Source organism: Tachyglossus aculeatus, chromosome 12, assembly GCF_015852505.1.
Source record: "Tachyglossus aculeatus isolate mTacAcu1 chromosome 12, mTacAcu1.pri, whole genome shotgun sequence".
NCBI lineage: Eukaryota > Metazoa > Chordata > Mammalia > Monotremata > Tachyglossidae > Tachyglossus > Tachyglossus aculeatus.
Window position 1 is genome coordinate 31,944,028 of NC_052077.1, and position 25,511 is coordinate 31,969,538.

General features: G+C 40.0%; 1 protein-coding gene across 2 annotated transcripts in view; it reads right to left on the reverse strand.

The window, feature by feature from the left end:
- The window catches only part of SPOCK3 (SPARC (osteonectin), cwcv and kazal like domains proteoglycan 3), a 341,328-nt gene that overhangs the window by 14,159 nt on the left and 301,658 nt on the right, over positions 1 to 25,511 (reverse strand). For both annotated transcript variants that reach the window (XM_038755097.1, XM_038755096.1), the window contains one exon: positions 7,042 to 7,161. In XM_038755097.1, the coding sequence (XP_038611025.1) occupies positions 7,042 to 7,161 (120 nt within the window). The remainder of the gene's footprint in view (positions 1 to 7,041; positions 7,162 to 25,511) is intronic.

The following is a 25,511-nucleotide window of genomic DNA, read 5'->3' on the forward strand; positions in this document are numbered from 1 at the left end:
GCACAGAAAAGTGAAGCGACTTGCCGGGGACCAGATGGCAGCCAAGATTAGAACACAGCTCCCTCTGACCGCCAGGACTGTGGTCTTACCACTAAGCCACACTGTTTCCCTCACGGACATTTTGTTCCCCACAGAGATAACCTCTTCTTAATTGGTTACAACACATTTACTACTATGAAGCAAATAAATAACCTTGCAGGGTCTCTGATAACACGGAGGTAGATGCTGAATATAATAAGAAAATAGTGAACAAATCGTTTTGGGTTTCTTAGACCTTGAGAAAGGACAAAAAAGAAGAATGAAGAGAAAAAGAGTAAGTACGAGTGAGGCCTAATGGAAATAATGTGGACCTTGGAGTAAGAAGACTAGGTTTGAATCCTGGCTTCTCTCCTTGCCTGCTGTGTGACCCTTGGAGAGTTACCTAACTTCCCTGTTCCACAGTTTCCCTTCTCTGTAAAATGGGAATTTAATATGTGATCTCCCTTCCTACCCCTTAGATGGTGAGACCCTTGTGAGATGGAGACAGTGTCTGTTATGCATATCTACCCCAGCAATTAATTCAGGGCTTGGCACATAGTGAGGACTTAATAATTTCAATTATTGTTGTTATCATTATTATTATTATTGTTCGCTACTGCTGTTATGCTGTGAAATTCCAACCTGTTTAAGAGTTTATAGATCAGTTCAAAAGAAACATAACTCATGACAGTCTCCAATTGTTACCAGATTCAGCAACATAATAATAATAATGGCATTTATTAAGCGCTTACTATGTGCAAAGCACTGTTCTAAGCGCTGGGGAGGATACAAGGAGATCAGGTTGTCTCACGGGGGGCTCAATGTCTTCAGCCCCAATTTACAGATGAGGGGCTGAGGCACAGAGAAGTTAAGTGACTTGACCAAAGTCACACGGCTGACAACTGGCAGAGTCTCCTGCCTCTTTTCCCTTGTCGGTGTCATTGCAAAGTGGGGCCTGGCAATGGTGATATTCAGTAGCTGGAATCAGGACAAGGCCAATGTTGATGGTCACATTTTCAGTTTTTATTTGCTATTGGACTGACCACCCTTAGGTCAAATTTCGTTTGATTACTGGATCTTGGGCCCCAGATTATTGCTGACTGATTTTAAAACTCTCTAGTACACTATTCAATTATAAATGGCTGAATATACCAAGTGAAGAAAATAGAATCATTTCTGAAACTTGCAGAGGGTCCTAAAGCTACTAGTAGCCATTTCAATTTTAATTCCATAAGTAATGATGCATTTGAAAATATTCAGATTAATAATTATTGTGTGTGCTGGGAAAGATTCAAGATAATCAGGTCAGACGGAATTTCTGTCATATGTGGGGCTCACAGTCTAAGTAGGAGGTAAAACAGTTTTGAACCCCCATTTTATAAAAGAGGAAAGAAAGGCACAGAGAAGTTAAGCGACTTGTCTAAGTCACACAGCAGGCAGAGCTGGCGTTAGGTCAGCGTTAGGTCTGAAGTCAGGTCTTCAGATTCCCAGGCCTGTGCTCTTTCCATAACCCACACAGTTAAGAGAAGAGATGGGACAGAAAACAACAGGAAATCTTGAATTATTTTCAAGCTGAAAGTTAGGTTAGATGTAAGGATATCAGTCAGTTGGAGATAATATAAATCTGGGCAGCTTATGTGAGGTGAATAAATGACATTCAAGCGCTTAGTACAGTGCTCTGCACACAGTAAGTGCTCAATAAATTTGATCGGATGAATGACGTTAGATGTAATGCCCAAGCAGCTATACTTTAATTGCTGTAATTCAAGGGGTCACATCTCTTCATTAATAAAATTCTGGATCAAAACCCAAACATTTAAAAACTTTGTTGTGACAAACAAAATGTCATTTTTTCAAAATCTAGTTTTCCGCAAATGTTTCAAATGTTTTATATAGGCATATGCATTAATCTTTAACATCGGAGGTACTGAATTAATAACATTTAAGAAACACTGTCTCCATTAAACCTTAGGACATTTTTTTCCCAACAAACACAAACTATGTTCTGGCAAAGTTTATAGCTCAAATCAATTAAAGATGGGAAACTATTCAAGTTCTTAGAGTATTACCTATTCAGCAAACAGATATCTTTTAAAAAAAGATAAATGACAATGATTTATTTGGTTTTCGATTTTTTGAGAGTTAAAAGAAGTGCAGATAGCTAAATTGCCTATCTGGTTTAGGAATGTTATCTTTAAAAGAGTAAATCTCCTGCCGTAACCAATTATTTTATTTTGTTAATATGTGTTGTTTTGTTGTCTGTCTCCCCCTTCTAGACTGTCAGCCCGCTATTTACTTCCAACTTGTACTTCCCAAGCGCTTAGTACAGTGCTCTGTACACAGTAAGCGCTCAATAAATACAATTGAATGAATGAATGAATGACGTTCTTAATTGTTTTCAGTTGGGACATCGTTACTAAATTCTTTGGATCTCACATTCATTCTGTCTCTCAGCATGAAGATGGCCTGACACATAAAGTGCCTAATGTCCTGGTGAGATATTGGAATGTATTTATTTACCCTAGGGGCTCAATACATTTGTCCATTATTTTATAAGAAGCAGTAACTTTGTCTCAAGACAGTATTTGGATAATGAAAATCACATCAGAACTATTGAGCTATTATTTAATCTGAAAATATTGGGAATAATTCATGTCTCCCAAGCCTCTTCTGACAAAGGCAGATTAGTATGTTTCCATGAATCTACAAGTGATGAATTTCAGTCATCACTTGTCTTCAGTGGAAAAAAAATAGATAATAATACCAATTTTAGATGTCAAAACATACAAAACAAATGGATGTAATGTTTCTACTCCCTACATCTCAACATGGATACTTTATAGATGAATATTAAAAAAAGCATCAATTCTAACAAATTTGAGTACAATAAATGCAAACAGATTCCACCACCTCCGCTGGTGTCATTTTGCCTTAAGAGGTGGTCCTTAATTGGTAAGGAAGGTAGCAGTGGAGCTCACTTGAGTAGCAGGGCAGTACTCCAGACATGTAAAATTAGCAAGCCCTGGCACAAAAACAAACTATTTAGGCTGCATATTAGGGCATTATCAACCAATCAACCAATGTTATTTATTCAGTGCTTACGGTATAAAAACTACCAATTCGATTCTATTGTACTCTTCCAAGAACTCAGTATAGTGCTCTGCTCACAGTAAGTGCTCAATAAATACCACTTATTTACTGACTGATTGATGACTCCTTTTCTTATAAACGCATAAACATGTACTGGGGGGCTGCAGACCCTTTAGCATAACACCCTTCATAATTTAAGTTTTATTGGGCATTTTTCAATAGGGAACAATGATCGACTTGTACTTCCCAAGTGCTTAGTACAGTGCTGTGCACACAGTAAGCACTCAATACATCTGATTGAATGAATGAATGAATGGAGCAGCAAGAAGGTATTTCTTATCACTTTAGACTTCATAAAGGCAGAGCCCTAACTTCCCCAAAGGTCTCAAAGTCCCAAGGAATTGAGAGAAGGGTGAACTGTTTGGAGAGTTGATCTGGACCTAGGGGAAGAGAAGGAGGGAGGAGTCTGGGGACAAAATAATGGCAGAGGAAAGCAGAAACTAAAGGTTACATTTGGAGCAGAATATTAAAGGGCATTGGACACCACATATCTCTTGCTGACTTTACAAGTATATGCTTCAGTGGCCTTGGCAAATAAAATCTCCAATTCATAATTCCACTTTTGGATACAGATACAAAGTGCACATGGAATACAACCAAAATAAATGAAGGCTTTAAAGTGTGTGTGCCTTAAAAATGAAAACAAAATGTGTATCTACTACTGAGTCTGAATGATAATAATAATAATAATAGCATTTATAAAGCAGTTACTATATGCAAAACACTGTTCTAAGCACTGGGGTGGTTACAAGGTGATCAGGTTATCCCACCGGGGGCTTACAGTCTTAATCTCCATTTTACAGATGAGGTAACTGAGGCACAGAGAAGTTAAGTGACTTGCCCAAAGTCACACAGCCGGCAACTGACAGAGTCGGGATTTGAACCCATGACCTCTGACTCCAAAGCCCGTGCTCTTTCCACTGAGCCACGCTGCTTCTCTAATCCTACAAATCTGGGAATGCAAGGGGAGAGCAGCATGCTCCCTCTATTCCCCCTTTCATTTTCTGTTTGAAGCAGATATGAACTTCAAATAATAATAATAATAATAATGGCATTTGTTAAGCGCTTACTATGTGCAGAGCACTGTTCTAAGTGCTGGGGGGGATACAAGGTGATGAGGTTGTCCCACGTGGGGCTCACAGTCTTAATCCCCATTTTTAAGATGAGGTCACTGAGAAGTGAAGTGACTTGCCCAAGGTCACACAGCAGACATGTGGCAGAGTCGGGATTCAAACCCATGACCTCTGACTCCAAAGCCTGGGCTCTTTCCACCGAGCCACCCTGCTTCTTTGGCAAAAACTCACTAGCCCCTCCTCCATCCTGCTCTCTGTTCTGCTCCCTGACAAAGGGGTCACACACCAGTCGTTGTGGGCAGGGAATGTGTGCTTTTATTATTGTATTGTACTCTCCCAAGCGCTTAGTACAGTGTTTTGCACACACAGTAAGTGTTCACTATATGATTGAATGAATGAATGAGCAGTGTGGCTGGACCCCTTATGAGTAGGGGAGGGTGCCCTTACATGGTTTCCTTGTTTAAGGGTCAGGGGACAAACAGTTTCCTCTCACCTCACAACCACAGGGGTTTCTCCTTCATGGATCTCTCCCTCCCCCTTAGACTCTGAGCCCCGTGTGAGGCAGATATTGTGTCTAGCTGGATTTCTTTTCAAATACTCCAGCGCTTAGCAGACTGCTTGACATATAGTAAATACTCAATACTACAGTTTTTGTTATCATTATTACTATTATTATGCAGGGTAACAATTTTGCATCTGTAGCACAAACACTCTTTTGGGAACGAAAAACAAACTGAGATTTCCTGATGAGTGATTCTGTTCAAATCTTCCCTGATTAAAAATCCCCATATATGTTAACTTTATCACAGAAGGCAGATGGATGGATGATTTTCCCATTCTGTTGTGCCATGATATGGGTACGGGAACCAGTTCCGTCCAGTTGTAGACACTGGCAGTGAATCCATTTGTCTATCTGGAAAGACCAGATAGACTGTGAGCCCACTGTTGGGTAGGGACTGTCTCTATATGTTGCCAACTTGTACTTCCCAAGCACTTAGTACAGTGCTCTGCACACAGTAAACGCTCAATAAATATGATTGATTGACTGATTGATTGATTGACCATTAGGAAGTTGTTTTAAAGGCAGTGCTCAGGCTTTCTGCAGTGTGACTGAAAAAACAACCAAAGATTCCAAGCCTCACCTCTGCTCCCTTCATGCCCGTCATGCTTCCAAAAAGTGTACACTCAGACAGACAACACCAACTCCTCCAACCTCCAATCAATCTAGCAATAAATCATATTTATTGAGTTCTTACTAGTACTAAGCACTTGGGAGAGTACATTACAACAGAATTAGCAGAAACGTTTCGGCTATGAGTTCATAGTCTAGAGCGAGAGACAGACACTACGCACAAATCCCGGTGACAAAGGTGACTGTCAATTTTAGGTCTGCAACAGTGCCACATTCCTTTCTGTGAGGGCTGAAAATGGATCCACAGGTCTTCTGCATAAGGCAACAGTTTCCCTCAGTTCAAAAGCAAATGGTTCTCAGAGAAATTTTCACTTTTGCGAGCTATTTTAGTGGCAGCTGATTTCCCTAACAAATCCCGGAGTGTGAATAGAATATTAGCCTAGTTTTCTTTTTTAATTAAGTGCAACTGTAATGTGCTATTGCTGTATGAGAAAGTCTATAGATGATAAAACGTATCAGAACTTCAGGTTAGTCAATTACTATTATTTTTGTTGCTAAAACTTAAAGGCATCAGATATATATTCTGGTGGAAGATCAGACTGCCCAAAACTCTGTAAATTCAATAATAATAATAATGATGATAGTATTTGTTAAGCGCTTACTATGTGCAAAGCACTGTTCTAAGTGCTGGGGAGGTTACAAGGTGATCAGGCTGTCCCACGGGGGGGCTCACATTTTTATTCCCCATTTTACAGATGAGGTAACTGAGGCACAAAGAAGTTAAGTGACTTGCCCAAAGTCACAAAGCTGACGGTTGGCAGAGCCGGGATTTGAACCCATGACCTCTGACTCCAAAGCCCGGGCTCTTTCTACTGAGCCACGCTACTTTTCAAGACTTATAGAAACTCGTTGTTTCAAATTAAGGCAGATCTCAGATTTAGAACATAAGCCATTTATTTAAGCTGTATTACTTGGGTCAGAGATTTGTGCCCAGTCAACAGACTAGACAAAACACATAATTTGAATGTTTCACATTTGATTAAAAAAAAATAGAAATATCAAACTTTATGGAAAAACCAATTGATGCCTCTTCAGGATGTTTCAGCTGTTTTGTTATGCACCCTGAAAGGTAGCTTTTTTGACTACATATCAGTCGTTTTCATCTGATTTCAACACCAACACATACACTTTGACATCTTAGAATGCTGATGAGCTCCATGTAACTCTAGGCTTTTCTAGAATAGAGCCTGACGATGACAAGATTGCAGCCACAAATCTGCTCTTTGGGCTCACAGTCACTCAAAATCCTTGTGGCTTTTGGCTTGATAGGTGAAAGTATAGCTAATAATATCAAGCAAACTAAAATTCTCAAGAAATCTGGAAATTGTGTAATAGTCAATGGCAGACCTCATTAAGTCTTTCACCACAGTCACCGTGAATTTTTTTTTATTTGCACATATTTACTCTGGCACATGCCCTTGATGTTGTGGATCTGCTTTTTGAGGTACACCTGAATGAATAATTCACTCTCAAAGAAAATTTTCATCTAGGTAACAAAACTCACTCTTGAGATTGGGTGGAATAATGGAAGTTATACTGGTGGAGAACAAAAGCACGCAGAAGTATCAAAGTCACAAGGGCAGATGGAGAATTACAAATGAATCTTACTGCTTCTTTCGGGCCTCTGTATTGGCTTGCTCTTCTTGTTCTGGCTTCCGCTTTCATGAAGGGCCTTGAACCAGTCGCGCAATCTGTTTGCGATCTCCCTGAACTCCAGGTCACTGCAAGCTAAACAACAAAACACAGGAACCCTTAATTAGTGTGGACTGTTAATAAATAGGATGGAAAGAGAATAAATAAAGCAAAACAAAATTAAGCAAAAAGTTCCCTAGGAAGGAATTAAAATAGCTTTCTATTTGCCAGTATATAATTCTAGACTTTAAATTAGAAACACACCTCAAGATAAAGCTTCATTCTTAGTCTGCTTGCAAATACAGGTTTCAGTACTGGGAATAGTTTGGTCTACCAATCAATCAATTAGGGGTATTTACTGAGCATTATAGTAAGCACCTGGGGGAGGGTACAATACAACAGAGTTGGTAAACACAATCCCTGCCCACAAGGAGCTACTTATTACTGAGGTGAACTAAGGGGATAAAACCATTGGATGCAAACTTCAATTTATATAGAGACTCACCAAACTCAGCACCCTGCCAATTTTATTCCATCTACACAGCCCCACCTCTATCCCTCTGAATCTCTATATGTTGTACCACTTGTAAATCTCCCTAAGGTAAATAGCTCATGAGCATTCTGCTCTTCAATACTGAGGAAGTGCTAACAGCACACAACTTTGCTGGGTGGGACAAATAATTAGAAGGAATAACAGCTGGGGATCTAAGTAGTCACTTCATGATAACTGTAAGGAGTTATGTGCAAATCCAGAAGACAAAAGAAGTTATTTAGATAGAGCAATCAGGGAGGGATCACTCTCCTTGAACAAAGATCATATAAAGCCTTCACATCCAGGGTCAATGAATTCAGTAGGACTGCAACAGACCATCTTCGTCGGTGATACAAAAAGGTTGAATGAAGTATTGGTCCCATATGAGTCTTTTCAACCATACTCACTCTCATTGTCTGTGCCAGCTTTGCAAGTGGGCAATAATACAAATCAACACTACTGATCTCTCCTTATCTCTCAAACAATCCATTTTTAATATTTATTGAGTGCTTATTGTGTGAAGAGCACCATACTAAGCACATGGGAACTTTCAGTCCAATAGAATTGGTAGTCACGATCTCTGCCCACAATGAACTTACAGTCTGGTAGGGGAGACAAATGAAAATGAATTACAGTTAAGCAATTCATGGAAGAGTATAAGAATATATACATAAATGCTGTGGGTGGGGCTGGGGTTGGGGTGAATATCAAATGTTTAAGGGGTACAGATTCAAGTGCATATATGATGCAGAAGGGAGAACCAACAGGGAAATGAGCTTATGCAAGGCAGTGCTCTTGGAGGAGATGTAATTTTACGAAGGTGGGGAAAATGGTGGTGGGATGGATATATGGGTAGGGATTTCCAGGCCAGAGAGAAGTATGGATGCAAATCATTGGCAGGGGAGTGTTAGAGGAGGAAAATCAGGGAGGTGGGGTTGGAAGGGAGAGATTTGATTGAATGCCATGGAGTCAGGGGAGCGGTGTTATTAGGATTGGGGATACATGAGCTTCTTTGAAAGCACTGAATGGTTGAAGATGATGCTCAGGGAGGGATTATTGTGGGGGCAAGTGTTTTGATAAGATTTGAAGACATGGGGTTGGAGGCAAAGGGATGGGAGTAGATTTTGAGAGTAGGCAAAAGATAATAATAATAATAATAATAATAATAATAATAATAATAATAATGGCATTTGTTAAGTGCTTACTCTGTGCAAAGCATAGTTCTAAGCACTACAGCACTGTTCTAAGTCTCTAGTCCTCTTAAATACTGCTGAAAAGGATGGGGCAGTCAAAGTTGGGGCAGAAGGAAGGTATGTGTGAAAGGTTTCAGGGAAGATTTTATGAAGATAACAACTGATGGTTTCAATGTATAAATAAAATATGCAGCAATGTCACTAGAGGCAAGAGACGGGTTGGTGGCAAGGGGAAAAGGGGTTATGAGACCAGAATTAAAAACCTGAATGGGCGTGGGAGTCAATAAGGGTGGAATCATACAAATCATCAATCATACGGTTGATGAAAAGCAGTGTTGTTGGGTAGTATCAATCAATCTATCAATCGTATTTATTGAGCACTTACTGTGTGCAAAGCACTGTACTAAGCGCTTGGGAAGTACAAGTTGGCAACATATAGAGACAGTCCCTTCCCAACAGTGGGCTCACAGTCTAAAAGGGGGAGACAGAGAACAAAACCAAACATACTAACACAATAAAATAAATAGAATAGATATGTACAAGTAAAATAAATAAATAAATAGAGTAATAAATATGCACAAACATATATACATATATACAGGTGCTGTGGGGAAGGGAAGGAGGTAAAATGAGGGGGATGGAGAGGGGGATGAGGGGGAGGGCAGAGTTGAAGCAGGTGAGGAGAAGTTTGAGGTGGATGAGGTTGGCCTGTTGTCTGGATTTCCACCAGCAGCTGGAGTTAAATTGCCATCATTAGCACGAAGTACATATAGATGGTGGAATGTTTTAGATTCCTGGGAGTTTGGTCCCCATCAGACCCAATCAATGTGAAATTTTACACGAAGTATTTGTATTTCCATATGTGTATAAAGCCTTTGACCTTTTAAGTGAGAAATGGAAAATGAAATTAGTATCTTTTCCTTTGGCATTTTCATTTGAATTACTGCAGGGTGGGAAAAGGGTATCAGAAATTAAGGTAATGAAAAACATGCTAATTATTAACTGCCAGTTAGGAACTGAATTCACGTTTTTGATCTATTTAAGTAGGGGAGTTCAGGAGCCACAGGTACTTACATGTATTGTATTGCCAATTTCATTAAGGCTGTATGCACTTGGCTCAGCTTAACTTCTCAGGCATTTAACAGAACAGCATTTTCTATTCTGTTCGGGGTGGGTATTAGAATATTTCTCTCTTTTCAGAATGTAATCTCCTTGATCTCAATAAATGTGAATTTGCTTCCCATGCACTCTTCCAAGTGCTTAGCACAGTGTTCTGAGTTAAGTGGATGCTGGATAAATACCACTGATGATTAAATCTAACAGTGCCTGAGTAGCCAGGCTAGAGGATCTAAATTCTATTTAATATCCACATGTCAATTGTCTTTGTGGTTAACTGTGATATTGCTGAGTAAATTATTATCTCTGAGCACTAGTTTTATCATAACGGGTTACATTAAGCTTGTGGCCACTTTTCTCTATGCCCACAGTGGCGTCTCTTCGGGTTCATGGGTTGCTGAATACTTGATTCTCGGATTATCCTATGAGCAGCATGGCTTAGTGGACAGAGCATGGGTCTGAGACAGAAGGATTTGGGTTCTAATCCCGGCCCCACTACGTCTGCTTTGTGAGCTTGCACAAATCACTTCACTTCTCTGAGCCTCAGTTACCTCATCTGTAAAATGGGTTTTAAGAATGTGAGCCCCGTATGGGACAGAGACGGGTCCAACCTGATTAACCCCAGCATTTAGAACAGTGCTTAACACATAGTAAGTGCTTAACAAATACCATAACTATTACTAATAAGTACCATTGGTATTATTATTATTATTATCATCCTGATTGCAACATGCCAGGTTGGTCTTTCCACTGCTTCCCATTTGGTAATGGCTATATATAGCTATTATATAAAAGCACAGAGCTTACATTTGTCCTCTGGTTTGACCTTTACCATGTTTTTCAGTTATTCCGACTTGAATTCACTTTCGCATTCACCTGTACTGCCTAGATATCCTTCTATCCTCAATATTTCCCATATGATGTTGGACCAGCTGTGTTGCTGGACCACATTTTTGTTGATATTTTCTTGACATCAGAGGTAACTGCTCAAAAATTAGTGACAGTTGCGGCAGCTCCAGGTCTCACAGTCATGTAGAAGGGTGAGAACTCTCACCAGACGACCAGCTGTTAGCCTGGTCTGAAGTTTGATGTAATGACACACTACATCCTGTTTACCGGTCACTTGAAAGAAATGCTGAATTTTTCCATCAAGACTCTGGTGGCAGCTTTCAGTTCTCTACTGCCATGGAAAATGGTTGGTTTCATGTAGAGTTGCCATAGAGCTGGAAGACTCGCGACCCACTCATTCACATAATTTAAATGAATTAAATTCATTCATTTAATCTGATAGCACAGAGTTGTTCTGAGGAGTTGGCCACATCCCTGAGAACATACCTCTAGAGTGGAGTGGCTCCTGGAGGCTGATGATACCAGAGCTGTAGGTGGAAGTGTTTATGATTGCGCTAGACAGATCTAAAATAATTTGTTATTCTTATTATATTAATGTAATATGAACCGATATATTAATAATATATGATTAATGATGCTATATATTAATAATAATTATGGTACTTGTTAAGTCCTTACTATGTTCCAAGCACTGTTCTAGGCGCTGGAATAGATATATGTTAATCAGAGTGGACACAGAACCTGTCCCACATTGGGCTCACACTCTCAATCCCCATTTTTTACAGATGAGGTTACTGAGGCACAGAGAAGTTAAGTGACTTGCCCAAGGTCACACAGAAGACCAGTGGTGAAGCCAGGATTAGAACCCATGACTTTCTAACTCCCAGGCCCATGCTCTATCCACTAAGCCATGCTGCTTTCAGTACAGTGCTAAGTGCTTAGTAGAGTGATCTGCACACAGTAAGCGCTCAATAAATACGACTGAATGAATGAATATGAAGGGGAAGGGAGTTCCATGCCACAGGAAGGACATGGGTTAGGGGTGGTGGTGAGATATACAACATGGAGGTGCAGTGAGCAATGATGTTAGAGGAGAAAACAGTAGAAGCTGGATTGCAGTAGAGGATCACCAAGGTTAGGAGAGAGTCGAGTGGGTGTCTTAAAACCAATGCCGGTGGAACATCCAAGTAGAGATGTCCTGAAGGAAGGAGGAAATGTAAAATGGTAAAGAAGGAGAGTGGTAAGGTAGAGTAAGGGTAGATTAAGCATCAGTTCAACAATCACATTGAAGGCACCTATTGAACATTCATTTATTCATTCAATCGTACTCACTGAGCACTTACTGTGTGCAGAGTACTTGTACTTCCCAAGTCGGCAACATATAGAGACGGTCCCTACCCAACAGCGGGCTCACAGTCTAGAAATGACACTGCTGTTAGGAAATGTCAATTAGAGAGGGGAGGAGTAAAGTGGAAGAGAAAGAAGGTACTGAAAGGTATTTCTCCTGTATCTACCACACTGCAGAGAACACATTCTGCGTCTATTTGTAGCCTTGTGGTCCATTATGATTCAAACAGGTGATGATGTTGCACAGTAATTAGTCCATATGGGCTCTGACAGTGTCTCATCAGCAGTAGTTAGCAATTAGGTAACTTGATAGCTGTTATGATTAGCTTTTCCTCATTTCTTCTTCAAGATGGAAACGATGTGACTATACTTGAAATCCCGAAGCATCCTCAGTCTTTCATTAGTTGAGGAAAAAAGCCCAGGTAGGCCTTGGATATTATTAAGATCTCAAATATGAAACATGGTAAAAAATACTCATACCCTCTTTTTTTCAATCAGAACTCTGGATCAGGATGTTTCAATCCTGTGGTCATCAACCAAGAGCATGCATTTGGGATGAAGATAGAGAATCCGCTTTCATTACCGGAAATATTGAATGTTAGAGCTCTGAGGATAAACCTTATCTCACACTAAAGAGCTAGAGGTGAATATACCCATCCCCAATCTATCTCTCTTGACAAATTTCATAAATCCCTCTAAATCTGACAACCTCTCCCTTTCTGGAGAATTTGTCCTCTCCGGTTTTAATTAGAAAGTGCTCAGTTAGTTTCTTCTGATGCACCTGTCTCTACTTTTCACCTTCAGATTTCCATTTCCATTGCTCTAAGAGAGACCAAGAAAAGGTTCAGAAATATTCTGGACACGTAGATGGAGGTGGGATATATTTCCAAGGGGAGTGTTGGTTTATCCCAGCCCTTCATTAATGGAGTTGGTAGATGGTCTTCCATGTTAGAAACCCTTATCAACTTGATGAAGAGTTTCTCTAATTTCACACAGTCAACCAACTAACAGGAACAAGTGCATTTCATTCTGCTGTCCGATACCATCCACTCAAGAAAAATGGAAGTCTGGATATACATACGATATTGCTATCATTAAAAGAGCCCCTGGTATCCTTCCAGATGGCATTAAGAACCACCAATAGCTATGTAAATACTGCCCTTGCCCCAAGGAAAATGACAAAAGATGGCAGCGAGATTACACAGCAGTAAGAAAAAAGGCACCTTAATTTGAGCAAAAACTAATGCTAGTGGTGAATGCCACTATCAGTGGATTTAAAGGAGATTTGTCACTAGGCAGTGCAGTCCTTACATAATATTGGAGATAGGTCTAGGAGCAATGGAGTAGAATAAGTTAGCCTATGAGTTTCCAGAGAGAAGATGTAAATGTAGATGAAATCAGTATTTAAGGGACGACTCATTGCCTGCACTGGTTTGCCCCCTTTCTGGGTATTATGAAAGGTAAGATAAATAATGACAGTCTGATCATTAATCAGGCTTTTCACAGAACACATGAAACGCCAAATATGATACCTATCCAAAGGGTATCCAAAGGGCATTAATGTGAGAAAAAAATTCATTGTATTCACTTTGGTTTGTTGAAATTACTTCCTTTCTATGTCCTGTAATTTAGGAGAAAAGTAATAATAGTTTTTGTGTGTGTATCTAGATTTATAAAGTATTATACAACTTCTGGGTTTAAATAAATATTTCACCTACTTTATTCACTACAGTGACAATAACCAAGTCAAATGTTCTGTACAGCCAATGAATAAATGGAAGAGAGAAAAGAATAGTTTTCTTTTCTATGTGTGCTGGATTACATTTATTTATCTGGTCTAGGCTATCTGAATCTATTCTGGTAGAAGCCATTATATTAGATGCTCTCAGGATTAAAGAGACGCAGTGTGGCTCAGTGGAAAGAGCATGACCTTAAGAGTCAGAGGTCATGGGTTCTAATCCTAGCTCTGCCACTTGTCAGCTGTGTGACTTTGGCCAAGTCACTTAACTTCTCTGTGCCTCAGTAACCTATCTGTAAAATGGGGAAAAAGACTGTAAGCCCCATGTGCATTTAGAACAGTGTTTCACACATAGTAAGCACTTAACAAATGCTATCACTGTTGTTATTATCTCATAGGCTCTCTGATCTAGACTAATTTTTCCCTTCTTCTTTTTCATGCATGTTAGAATTGGACTTAATAGCTTTAAAAGGTTGTGAGATCAACTGGGAAAGACAATTTAAGTATCAATGGAAAAATTATGTTCCATGCAATTTCTCATTTGTAAAACCTGCATCCTTAGCATTACTGGATTCTCTCTTCCTTACTGGAGGGTAAAGACATTTCTTGTAAAATCAAAAATGGTCATTTGAAATTGACTTTTGCCTCTTGGAAAACCTTATAGAGGGAAAGTGTGCAGAGATAGTGAAAACAATCACTGCCTAAAACAGTTTAAGTAGTTTTAAAGAGGAGCTGTGTTTTACATATAGAAAAATGTCTGCAGCCTTTGCAAGTGGCTATGTGAAAAACCTATCCAGCTGTGAAACAAACGAATACCTTGGGAAAAAGTTTTGAACGGTGATAGTATCACATTCCTATCGTACGCTATTTATTTGAAATTTAAATGACCCACATTTTCTACTTCAACAACATTAACACTAAATTGCACATTACTAGAAATCCAGGGAGCGTGGAAAAAAAAAAATAAAGTAATAACTTTGAGCTGGGATCAGCATGAAGAGTGTAATAATGATTACAAATGCTAATTTGTTAAGCACTTACTATGTGTCAAGCAATATACTGAGTGCTGTGTTAGATACAAAATAATCAGGTTGGACATGGAACTTATAATAATAATGATGGCATTTGTTAAGAACTTACTATATGCAAAGCACTTTTCTAAGCGCTTCACACATGGGGCTCACACACAAAGTAGGATGGAGAATGGGTACTGGTTACCCATTTTACAGCTGAAGAAACTGAGGCACTGGGAAGTTCAGAGATTTGCCCAAGGTCACACAGCAGATCAGAACCCAGGTCCACTGATACCCAGGCTCTTTCCACTAGGTCATGCTGCTTAAAGCCTTCACCTGCCCTCGCCTTTATCTAACACAGGCAAAATCACATAAATGCCTGTAAATAAACACAGGAACGGAAAGCCACTCATTGTCAGGCGCATTATAATTTCTTTTTAATGTGAAGTCTCTAAGGAAAACGCAGTAATTACCTGCTTTCTATATTTACTTCACACGCTCTACTCTTTATATGCTATTGACAGAAAATTCAGTGGACTTGATGCCACTTAATATAAGGTTCATTCCGATGATACGATACTTTACTGGTCCCTCAGGCTATTTGCAAAAGAACCACCCAAGTTCTCTTAGCACCATGGCTATTGCCTATGATAGAAAGCAGCTTTGGAAACTGCATTAAATCTCCCGGGTCATTAAGGGAGTCCTATTTAGGGAGTATCCCTGCAGAAATAGCTAAAGACTCATTCTGCAATATAGGCCGCATCTGCTCGGAGACAAGCATATTTTGGGAAGGGATTTTTTTTCCTTAGGTAATTCAGTGCTTTACCCTAATTGGCATGTGACAACACTCATTTTAGGATCCAAACTTACATTAAGGAGTGACCCAAGCGTACAAGACCGACATCTTTAGAACCACACAGTCCTAGCCCGACCTTTAGTACTCTTAGTTCCCCATGATATTCTTTCGTTCAATCGTATTTATTGAGTGCTTACTGTGTGCAGAGCACTGTACTAAGTGCTTCGGAGAGTACAATATAACAATAAGCAGACACATTCCCTGCCCACAACAAACAACATCAATCAGCTCTGTGGGTTGGCTCGACAGGCTGAGTTTGGGGCTGATCCATTAAGGTGAAGTAGCGGGGCCTAGTGGAAAAGAGCACGGGCTCTTCTTTTCAGAGGACGTGGGTTCTAATCCCAGCTCTGCCACTTGTCAGCTGTGTGACTTTGAGCAAGTCACTTCACTTCTCTGGGCCTCAGTTACCTCATCTTTAAAATGGGAATGAAGACTGTGAGCCCCACGTGGAACAAGCTGATTACCTTGTATCTACCCCAGCGCTTAGAACAGTGTGGAACATAGTAAGCGCTTAACAAATAACATAATTATTAAGGTATTATTTAAGGCCTAAACATGACTGACACACTATTTGTACAGTGTGCAAATAAATAATGTGTTGCCCTTTGACACTACTGATATTATTTTTACTGATATGATTATCATTATTATTATTATCAATACTATTAGAGAAGCAGTGTGGCTCAGTGGAAAGAGCCTGGACTTGGGAGTCAGAGGTCATGGGTTCTAATCCCAGCTCCGCCACTTGTCTGCTGTGTGACCTTGGGCAAGTCACTTAACTTCTCTATGCCTCAGTTCCCTCATCTATAAAATGGGGATTTAGACTGTGAGCCCCATGTGGGACAACCTGATTACCCTGATTACCCAGTGCTTGGCACATACTAAGCGCTTAACAAATACCACCATTATTATTATTATTATTGATATAGAATTACAGGTTTTCACTTTTATTCTGATTTCACTCTGGTTTTCAGTTGGCCAGTCTCCTTTCTGGTATGGATATGACATCGGACACCTTTATGTACTGTGTTTATATTTTCAGAACATGGTCTCCCTCTGTTTCAGCTCCTGTGTCTTAGTCTCATGGTTTAAGAGCAGCATATGACCTCATAAGAGCCTGGAAGGGGGTCACAATAGATTCGAAACAAGTGAGCTTTATGGGTTCTCCCCAACGTGGTAATGGTCTATAAATAATAATAATAATGATGGCATTTATTAAGCGCTTACTATGTGCAAAGCACTGTTCTAAGCGCTGGGGAGGTTGCAAGGTGATCAGGTTGTCCCACGGGGGGCTCACAGTCTTCATCCCCATTTTACAGATGAGGTAACTGAGGCACAGAGAAGTGAAGTGACTTGCCCAAAGTCACACAGCTGACAATTGGTGGGGCTGGAATTTGAACCCATGACCTCTGACTCCAAAGCCCGTGCCCTTTCCAATAAGCCACACTGCTTCTCATGAACTTGGAGTACTTCCACAAAACAATGCTTAATACACCATTATGAGATATTGCATGACCAGTGTAGTGAATATGATGCAATAGGCATCATTTTTCTAGTTTCCCCGGCTACCACCAGTGGCCACCTTCAATTTTTCCAATTTACCTCATCAAGACTCTCCAGTGGTTGCCCACCCACCTCGGCATCAAACGGACTCTTTATTCGTTCAATTGTATTAATTGAGCGCTTACTGTGTGCAAAACACTGTACTCCTTATCAGAGGTTTTGAAGCACCCCATCATCTTGCCCTCTCCTAAATTACCTCCCTGATTTCCTATTACCACCAGCCCATACACTTAGCTCCTTTAATGCAAACCTACTCACTGTACCTTTATCTCTTCCTTCTCATCACTATCTTGCCTCTGCCCTGGAATGCTCTCCCACTTCATATCATTCTCCCCACCGTCAAAGCCTTATTAAAAGCACATCTCCTCCAAGAGGCTTTCCCCGAATATGCCCTTATTTCTTCTTTTTCTACTCCCTTCTGTTGCTCATGGATTTGAAACCTTCATACATGCCGCCCACAACCTCACAGCACTCAGTCATTTATATGAATGTCTTTCTCCTCCTCTAGACAGTAAATTCATTGTGGTCGGGAAACGAGTCCATTAACTCTGTTGTACTGTATTTTCCCAAGCACTTAGTATAGTGCTCTGCACACAGTAAGACCTCAATAAACATGATTCACTGAATGATTGATTGATTAAACAATGAACATAACACTTCTGACATTTCACTTCATTTTATGGGCATTAAACCACCCTATCTCCTCTTCTCAATTCTGATTTGTTTTTCACCCCTTTGTTTTGGGGTGGAATATGGAACACTTGGATTTCAAACAACAGGCAACAGCCTTCTCAGAACAGGACACAGTGAATTATTTATTTTCCATCTAGAATGTCAAATTCAGCCATATTTACAAACAAAACCATTCTTTACATAGGGTTTTTTTCTTACTGTCTTTTGCGATCAATCGTATAACTGAAGTTAGTAACACATTCTAGTTTTAACGGTCCTGAAATATGTTGAGATGAGGTAATTCAGGTCTTTTCAGACTATCATTTTACCTGATAGACTGGCAGATGAATCTTTAATGGCAAAAGACAGACAGTAAAGGTTGCAGAAGGTTAGAGAGTAATCAAAAAGATGCATATTAAATCCAATGAATCCCACTCAGGAATCTGCCAGATAGTGCTTGCACTCTTGACTAATACCAATTCATGACATTCCTGCTATTTCAATCAATTCTAGTAGCCATTAAGAGAATTAGTACAGGATAAAATGAAGTCACCGGCTCAAAGGTTACTTTATTCGCCTATCATCTGCAGTAATAAAAACTGGCTGGCTTTGAAAAATCAACATATATATAACTAGGGAAGGAATGAAGGAATCTGAAAGCTCATAAAACAACCTAAGTACATGTTTCAGATATATCCTTACAATAAATATTATATAAATGTTAAGTGCAACCAACTGTGCATTTTTCCTTCACATACAGCAAATGTTACAATTTGCTGTTGGCATTTGAATATAATTACTGATTGGAAATGGAACATTTGAAAATGTTAATCAGCATATACTTCCTACACCGCTATCCATGTCGGAATTTTAAGTTATTGATGGATATTTCATAATGGTGATTTAAAAAAAAATAGATATGATGTGATACGTTCAACAATCTGGAACAACATATTTTCCCAAATTACCAAAATGCTATAAAATATTTTTAACATAAATAATCTAAGGCTATAGACTTAATAGGCTGTGCCTATAAAACCAACAATTAATATGTCTGAGTGGATCCCAATGCCAAGTTAATGACTCTGGAAGGCAGAAAACAGTGATCTTCATTCCCAGGCATAAGCAACATATGGGAAAAATTTCATCTGGGAGGAATACATCCTGGGATGGCTTTCTGGAGTAGAGGAAAATTGACATGTTCCTTAAGCATGTTGAAGGGTTATTGGTTAATGCATTTGATATAGACGATTATCTTAGATATGTCAAACATTTTGAATAAAGGCTGGAAAGAGGGAGAGGGAGTAAAGCATCAGAAATAAATTTTGACCTGGAGAGATTCAGGGAATGGCCTGTAAGCTGTTTGTGGGCAGGAAACATGTCTACCAATTCTGTTGTTTTTTGTATGTAATCAATGAAGCACTGGTATTTATTGAGCACATACTATGTGCAGCAGAGCACAATGTATCGTAATACATTATGATTCCTGTCCACAAGGAGCTTATGTTCTACAGAGAATTTGTAGTCCACACTCCAGACCCATGAGAGTAGGTATCCTCATTCAACTAGGGGACTGAATATCTTCTGAATCATGCTGTTCTAGAATCAGTTCTATATTTAAACTGAAATCCTGGGATGCAAGTTCTTATCTTTTTAATCGAAATGCAAGAGGAGCTTCTAAATGAATTAGAAAAAATATCTGAATATTTCAGCTGGGGGAAACTGGGGGAAAATCCTTCATTATTAAATTGAACAATGAGTGCACATAGAATATAAGGTAGCACAACTAATATCTTTGGTCTACATCAGTTTGTAATAGCAGTACATCAATTAGAATGGTGTTAAATACTTTCAGTTCGAAACTGATAGGGGTTCATGCCAAATACCTTAGGGCTACTCACACTCAACTAGCAAGCAAGAGACTGAATAAAGCTATAAATAGAACATAGCACATTACACGGTGAAAATTTATAATGGAAGGTAGTCATGGACTTTAGAATGTTTTTTCAGTTTTAGAGAAATATTACAGCAATGTATATTTTAACAGTCTGTTATGTGTGTACGTATGTGTGTGTGTGTGTGATATTGTGGCACTAGAAAACCTATTAATCCGACAACTAAATTAAGAAGTCAAGGGAGAGATGGAAAGGAGAAAAGCTAATGGGTGACTGTCTTTGATTACCGTGTCCCACCATTCTGAAGTCTAAAGTTATATTTGTGAACTTCACCATGTGTGGTGTCTTCTTTGAATACAAAGGGCAACCATATACTCTTTTGTTTTGTTAAAGGGAAAAAGATGCATATTGGAAAAAATCACACTGAATACTACCTTTAAAATCCTGCTAAGCTTACTGGCTAACTGTTACCTTTTAATTCTACAGTTGGGGGAAGATACCTTAAAAATGATCAAATAAAAGCATTTATTCCCTCACTATTTAACTAAACATAATGAATTTTCTACTTCAGCTATTCCATTTTATGAGATAATTAATATAAATACAGCAGATATCGTATCACGGAGCTGCAGCTGCTTATCTCACAGCCTCAAATTAATGTTCCATACAGACATTCTGCCCAGGATTAATGAATCATAAAATTTAAAATGCTTTCAATTGAATTATGTTTTCCCAAAATAAATCTGATCTTATTGTTTTATCTCCATACGGTAATACGGCTACTCACACTTAGCTAGCAAGGAAGCAACTGAATAAAACTATAAATAGTACAGAGCACATTACACAGTGAGAATTTATAATGGAAGGTAGTCGTGGAATTTGGAAGGTTTTTTCATTTTTACAGAAATATTATAGCGACATATATTTTAAACAACCTATCATGTGTGTACACGTGTGTGAGTGTGTGATATTGTGGCACTAGTGTGTACACATGTGTGAGTGTGTGATATTGCGGCACTAGAAAACCTATTAATTCAACAAGTAAATTAGGAAGTCCAGGGATAGAGATGGAAAGGAGAAAAGTTAGTGGGTGACTGTCTTTGATTACTGTGTCCCACCATTCTAGGGACAGCAAGTATAGGGGGCTCTGGGGAAAATGACAGTAGTTGGGCACCAGAAGGCATTGAGGGGAGAAGAGTTATGAATTTGGGATTATTTAGAGAAACAGTGTGGTCTAGTGGATAGAGCATGGACCTGGGAGTAGAAAGAACCTGGGTTCTAATTCTGGTTCTGCCACTTGCCTGCTGTGTGACCTTGGGCAAATCACTTAATTTATCTGTGTCTCAGTTACTTCACCTGTACAATGGGGATTAAGACTGTGAGCCCTATGTGGGACAGAAACTGTATCCAACCTGATTACCTTGTACCTACCCCAGCGCTTAGTACAGTGCTTGGCACTTAGGCCTTCCCAGACTGAGCCCCCTCCTTCCTCTCCCCCTCCCCATCCACCACACCCTATGTCCTTCCCCTCCCCACAGCACCTGCATATATGTTTGTACAGATTTATTACACTATTTATTTTACTTGTACATATTTACTATTCTATTTATTTTATTTTGTTAATTTGTTTTGTTGTTTGTCTCCCCCTTCGAGACTGTGAACCCGTTGTTGGGTAGGGACCATCTCTATATGTTGCCAACTTGTACTTCCGAAGCACTTGGTACAGTGCTCTGCACACAGTAAGCGCTCAATAAATAAGATTGGATGAATGAATAATAATAATAAAAATGATGGCATTTATTAAGCGCTTACTATGTGCATAGCAGTAAGCCCTTGAAGAATACCATAAAAAAAAGAATGGAAGAGGGATAAAGGAGAGAGCAGGGGCAGAGCCCTGCCCTTGGAATCCCCACCTCTCACTTCCCCAGGCAAACCACTGAGTTCTCTGTAGGTGGACAAATCTGAAGCAGTCAGAACCCACTCACTCCCATAAATAAATGGGAGGAGGGCTCGTCTGACTTGGTGGATGCTCAATAAATGTCATCAATTATCTGATTGAAGGTTAAGCGTAGTTCCTGAAATGTAATAATAATAATAATAATAATGGCATTTATTAAGCACTTACTATATGCAAAGAACTGTTCTAAGCAGTGGGGAGGTTACAAGGTGATCAGGTTGTCCCACATGGGGCTCACAGTATTAATCCCAATTTTACAGATGAGGTAACTGAGGCCCAGAGAAGTTAAGTGACATGCCCAAAGTCACACAGCTGACATTTAGCGGAGCTGGGATTTGAACCCATGACCTCTGACTCCAAAGCCCGTGCTCTTTCCACTGAGCCACGCTGCTTGGTTAACAAGATAAGTAAGTGCTTAATAAATGCCATTGAAAAAAACTTATCCCATACACATACCTAGTCCACAGCAGTGACAATTTCACAGAAGGATGGGGAAGGAATGAGACATGACAACAGCTGTCCTGGTGTTTTGTCATTCCGGCACCCACTCTTTCCCCTTCCAAAATGAATCAGGAATAGGTTTCTCGGTTGTTTCTCCTGTGTCGCTTTCTTCCTCTCTAACCTCTCTTCTTTCTTCCCCTTCCTCTTCTTTCCTCATCTCCTTCCTTTCCACCTTTTCTGCTGTATGACTGACTCTTTGCACAAAAGTACTCGAATTTTCTTCTGCATGACAAGGGAGCAGATTCCTGAACAATGCTTGCATTTGCACGGCAGCCTGCCTTGCTTGGGTAATATACCCGATTCCCAGTAAAACATGAAGTATTAATTAGGTCCTCCTTATGTGGTTCCAGATGATGTAAACACACCCTGAGTGCAATTCGTATCCCCTTCTGAGCAGTCAATAGTCCTTTCTTCCTCAGAATTAGTAGGGAGCACAAGTGCCAAGTCTCTAGCCTTGTAGTATTAATAATAATCGAGGTATTTGCTTAGGCACTTACTATGTACCAAGCACCGTACTAACTGCCGAGGTAGATACAAGATAACCAAGTCCCACATGGTGCTCGCAATCCAAGTAGGAGGGAGCACAGATACTGACTCTCCAGTGTGCAGACCAGGGAACTGAGGCGTAGAGAAGTTTAAGTAACTTGTCCAAAGTCACACAGCAAGATAAGTGTTGGAGCCAGGATTAGCACCCAGGTTCTCGGCTCCCATGCTCTTTCTACTAGGTCCCACTGCTTTTTAGTCTCTGTAGACTTGGAGGTGGTCTGAGAAACCTTTTGAAGCATTCAGACACCACTGGGCAGGATGAGTCTGGCTGAGCTAGATTTCTGGTTCAGACGTCTCAAGAGGTGTGGAGACCCCATAGCATTACTTCAGAGGGCAGTATCCTAGTCCAGATTCCCGTCCAGATCCCAATCTTCCCTGCCTAATGGAGCAAAATCCTCCATCCCCTGGAAATCCTAGTGTGGTCATAGAACCATGAGATTTGGGAACTCTGGTCCCTCACTGGTCTAACAATCTAGTAATAATAATAATAATATATAATTATAATTATATAATAATATATAATACATAACACATTATATATTATTATATGATTATATCATATTATAATTATAATAATATTATTATTATTGCTATGGTATTTGTTAAGCACTTACTGTGTGCCAAGCACTGCTCTAAGCACTGGGGTAGATACAAGGTAATCACATTGTTCCACGTGGGGCTCACAGTCTAAATTCCCATTATACACATGCGAGAACTGAGGCCCAGAGAAGTGAAGTGACCTGCCCAAGGTCACACAGCAGACAAATGGCAGAACCGGGATTAGAACCTGAATCCTTGGCCCATGCTCTATCCACTACACCATGCTGCTTCCGGAGTGCCAGCCTGTATGGGGTTTTATGCAGGTGTACTTTGGGCTCATATGCTGACAACAGGCTCAATCAATCAGTGGTGCTTATTGAGTGCTTACTATGTGCCAAGCTGAGCACTGACCTGAGTGTTAGAGGACCTGGGTTCTTATCCTGGCACTGCCATTTTCCTGAAGTGTGACCTTGGACAAGTCACTTCATTTCTCTGTGCCTTAGTTACCTCATCTGTAAAACGGAGATTGAGACTGTGAGCCCCATGTAAGGGCTCACAATAAATACGATTGTTTGATTGATGTAAGGAAATGGGCTGCGTCCAACATGATTATGGGTGAAAGACACACGACCTGCTCCTATCGCTTCGACCAACCCATGAAAACATTTGAGAGGTAGTATACCCTCCCTGGATTTAAGCAACCCTAACCTCCCTTTCTCTAGGGAAGAATTGAGGCAAAAGTTAATGAAATCAACATAACCAACTTAATCTAATGAATGCTAATTTTATTTTCACATCAAATTTTTAAATATGCCTTTGACCCTTTTAAGACCAACTCACATTTGCCCTTAGCCAGACTACATGCTTAAGAATTCACAGATGTTCTCGCCATAAACATTCAGAGTCTCTGGGCTTGAGACTTTTCTTTTGCTTTCCCCAGTGAGCACCTTCATGTCAGCTATGTTCAGCTATGCTTGACATTGAAGACATCATTATGCAAAACATTAATCCTTGTGTTTCACATGATTGTCCAAATGAGCTTCATTAACTGCTGATTAACTGCACTGAATTGTCCCTGCCTTCCATATCAATATTCCTTTCAGTTTCTAGAGACAGGAATTCTGCTTAATTTCCCCTGTTGTTGGGTCCAGGAAGCTCCAAGATGGAGGAGCTAGGAAGGAGAGAAGGGAGACTAAGTGGTAGAGAAGGAAGAGGTAGTGAAGAGAAGGGGGAGGAGGTGGAATACAAGGGAGAGGAGGAGAGGAATAAGGGCAAAGAAAGAGTAGGAGGGGAGAAGAGAAGAGAAGAGAAAGAAGGCAAGGCTATAAAAACATCTACCAAAAGCACTCGCTTACTTTGCTTCCAAGTGGGAGGACCTGGGTTCTAATCCCAGTTCTGCTAGAAGTCTGCTAAGTGATGTCTGGCAATCCCCTTAGCTTCTCTGTGCCTTAATTATCTAATTTGTGAAATAGGAGTTAAGACTGCGGGCCCCATGTGGGACATGGACTGTGTCCATCCTGGTTAATGTGTATCTACTTCAGCACTTAGTACAGCACCTGGAACATACTAAGTCACTTAACAAATACCATTTAAAAAACCCCAACAAGTCAGCCAGCATACTTCGATCATCTAATAGCAACCTACCGACCGTACCTGAATCTCATTTATCTCACTGCCGCCACCCTGCCCACATCCTGCCTCCATCCTGGAACTCCTCTTCCTCTAGACGATCCAACAGACGATCACTCTCCCACCTTCAAAAACTTATTAAAAACTCCCCCTTACTAATAATTTCTCTTTATTAAAAGACTTCCCCAACTAACTCCTCATTTCCTCTTCTCCCACTCCCTTGTACTCAGATAGACAGTTCACCTTCAGCTCCACAGCACTTACATTTACATCCATCATTTTTTTTACATTACTGATTGTCTACCCCTCTAGACTGTAGGCTTCCTATGGGAAGACAAGGAATCTACCAATCTGCTATATTTTACTCTCCCAAGTGCTTAGTGCAGTGCTCTGCACAGACCAAAGCACTCAATAAATATGATTGATGGATCTGCTCTAGCGGATAGCATTGAGCTGCCTCAGATCTCTAGGGGCAGGAGTTGTGCACTGGAAAATCAGA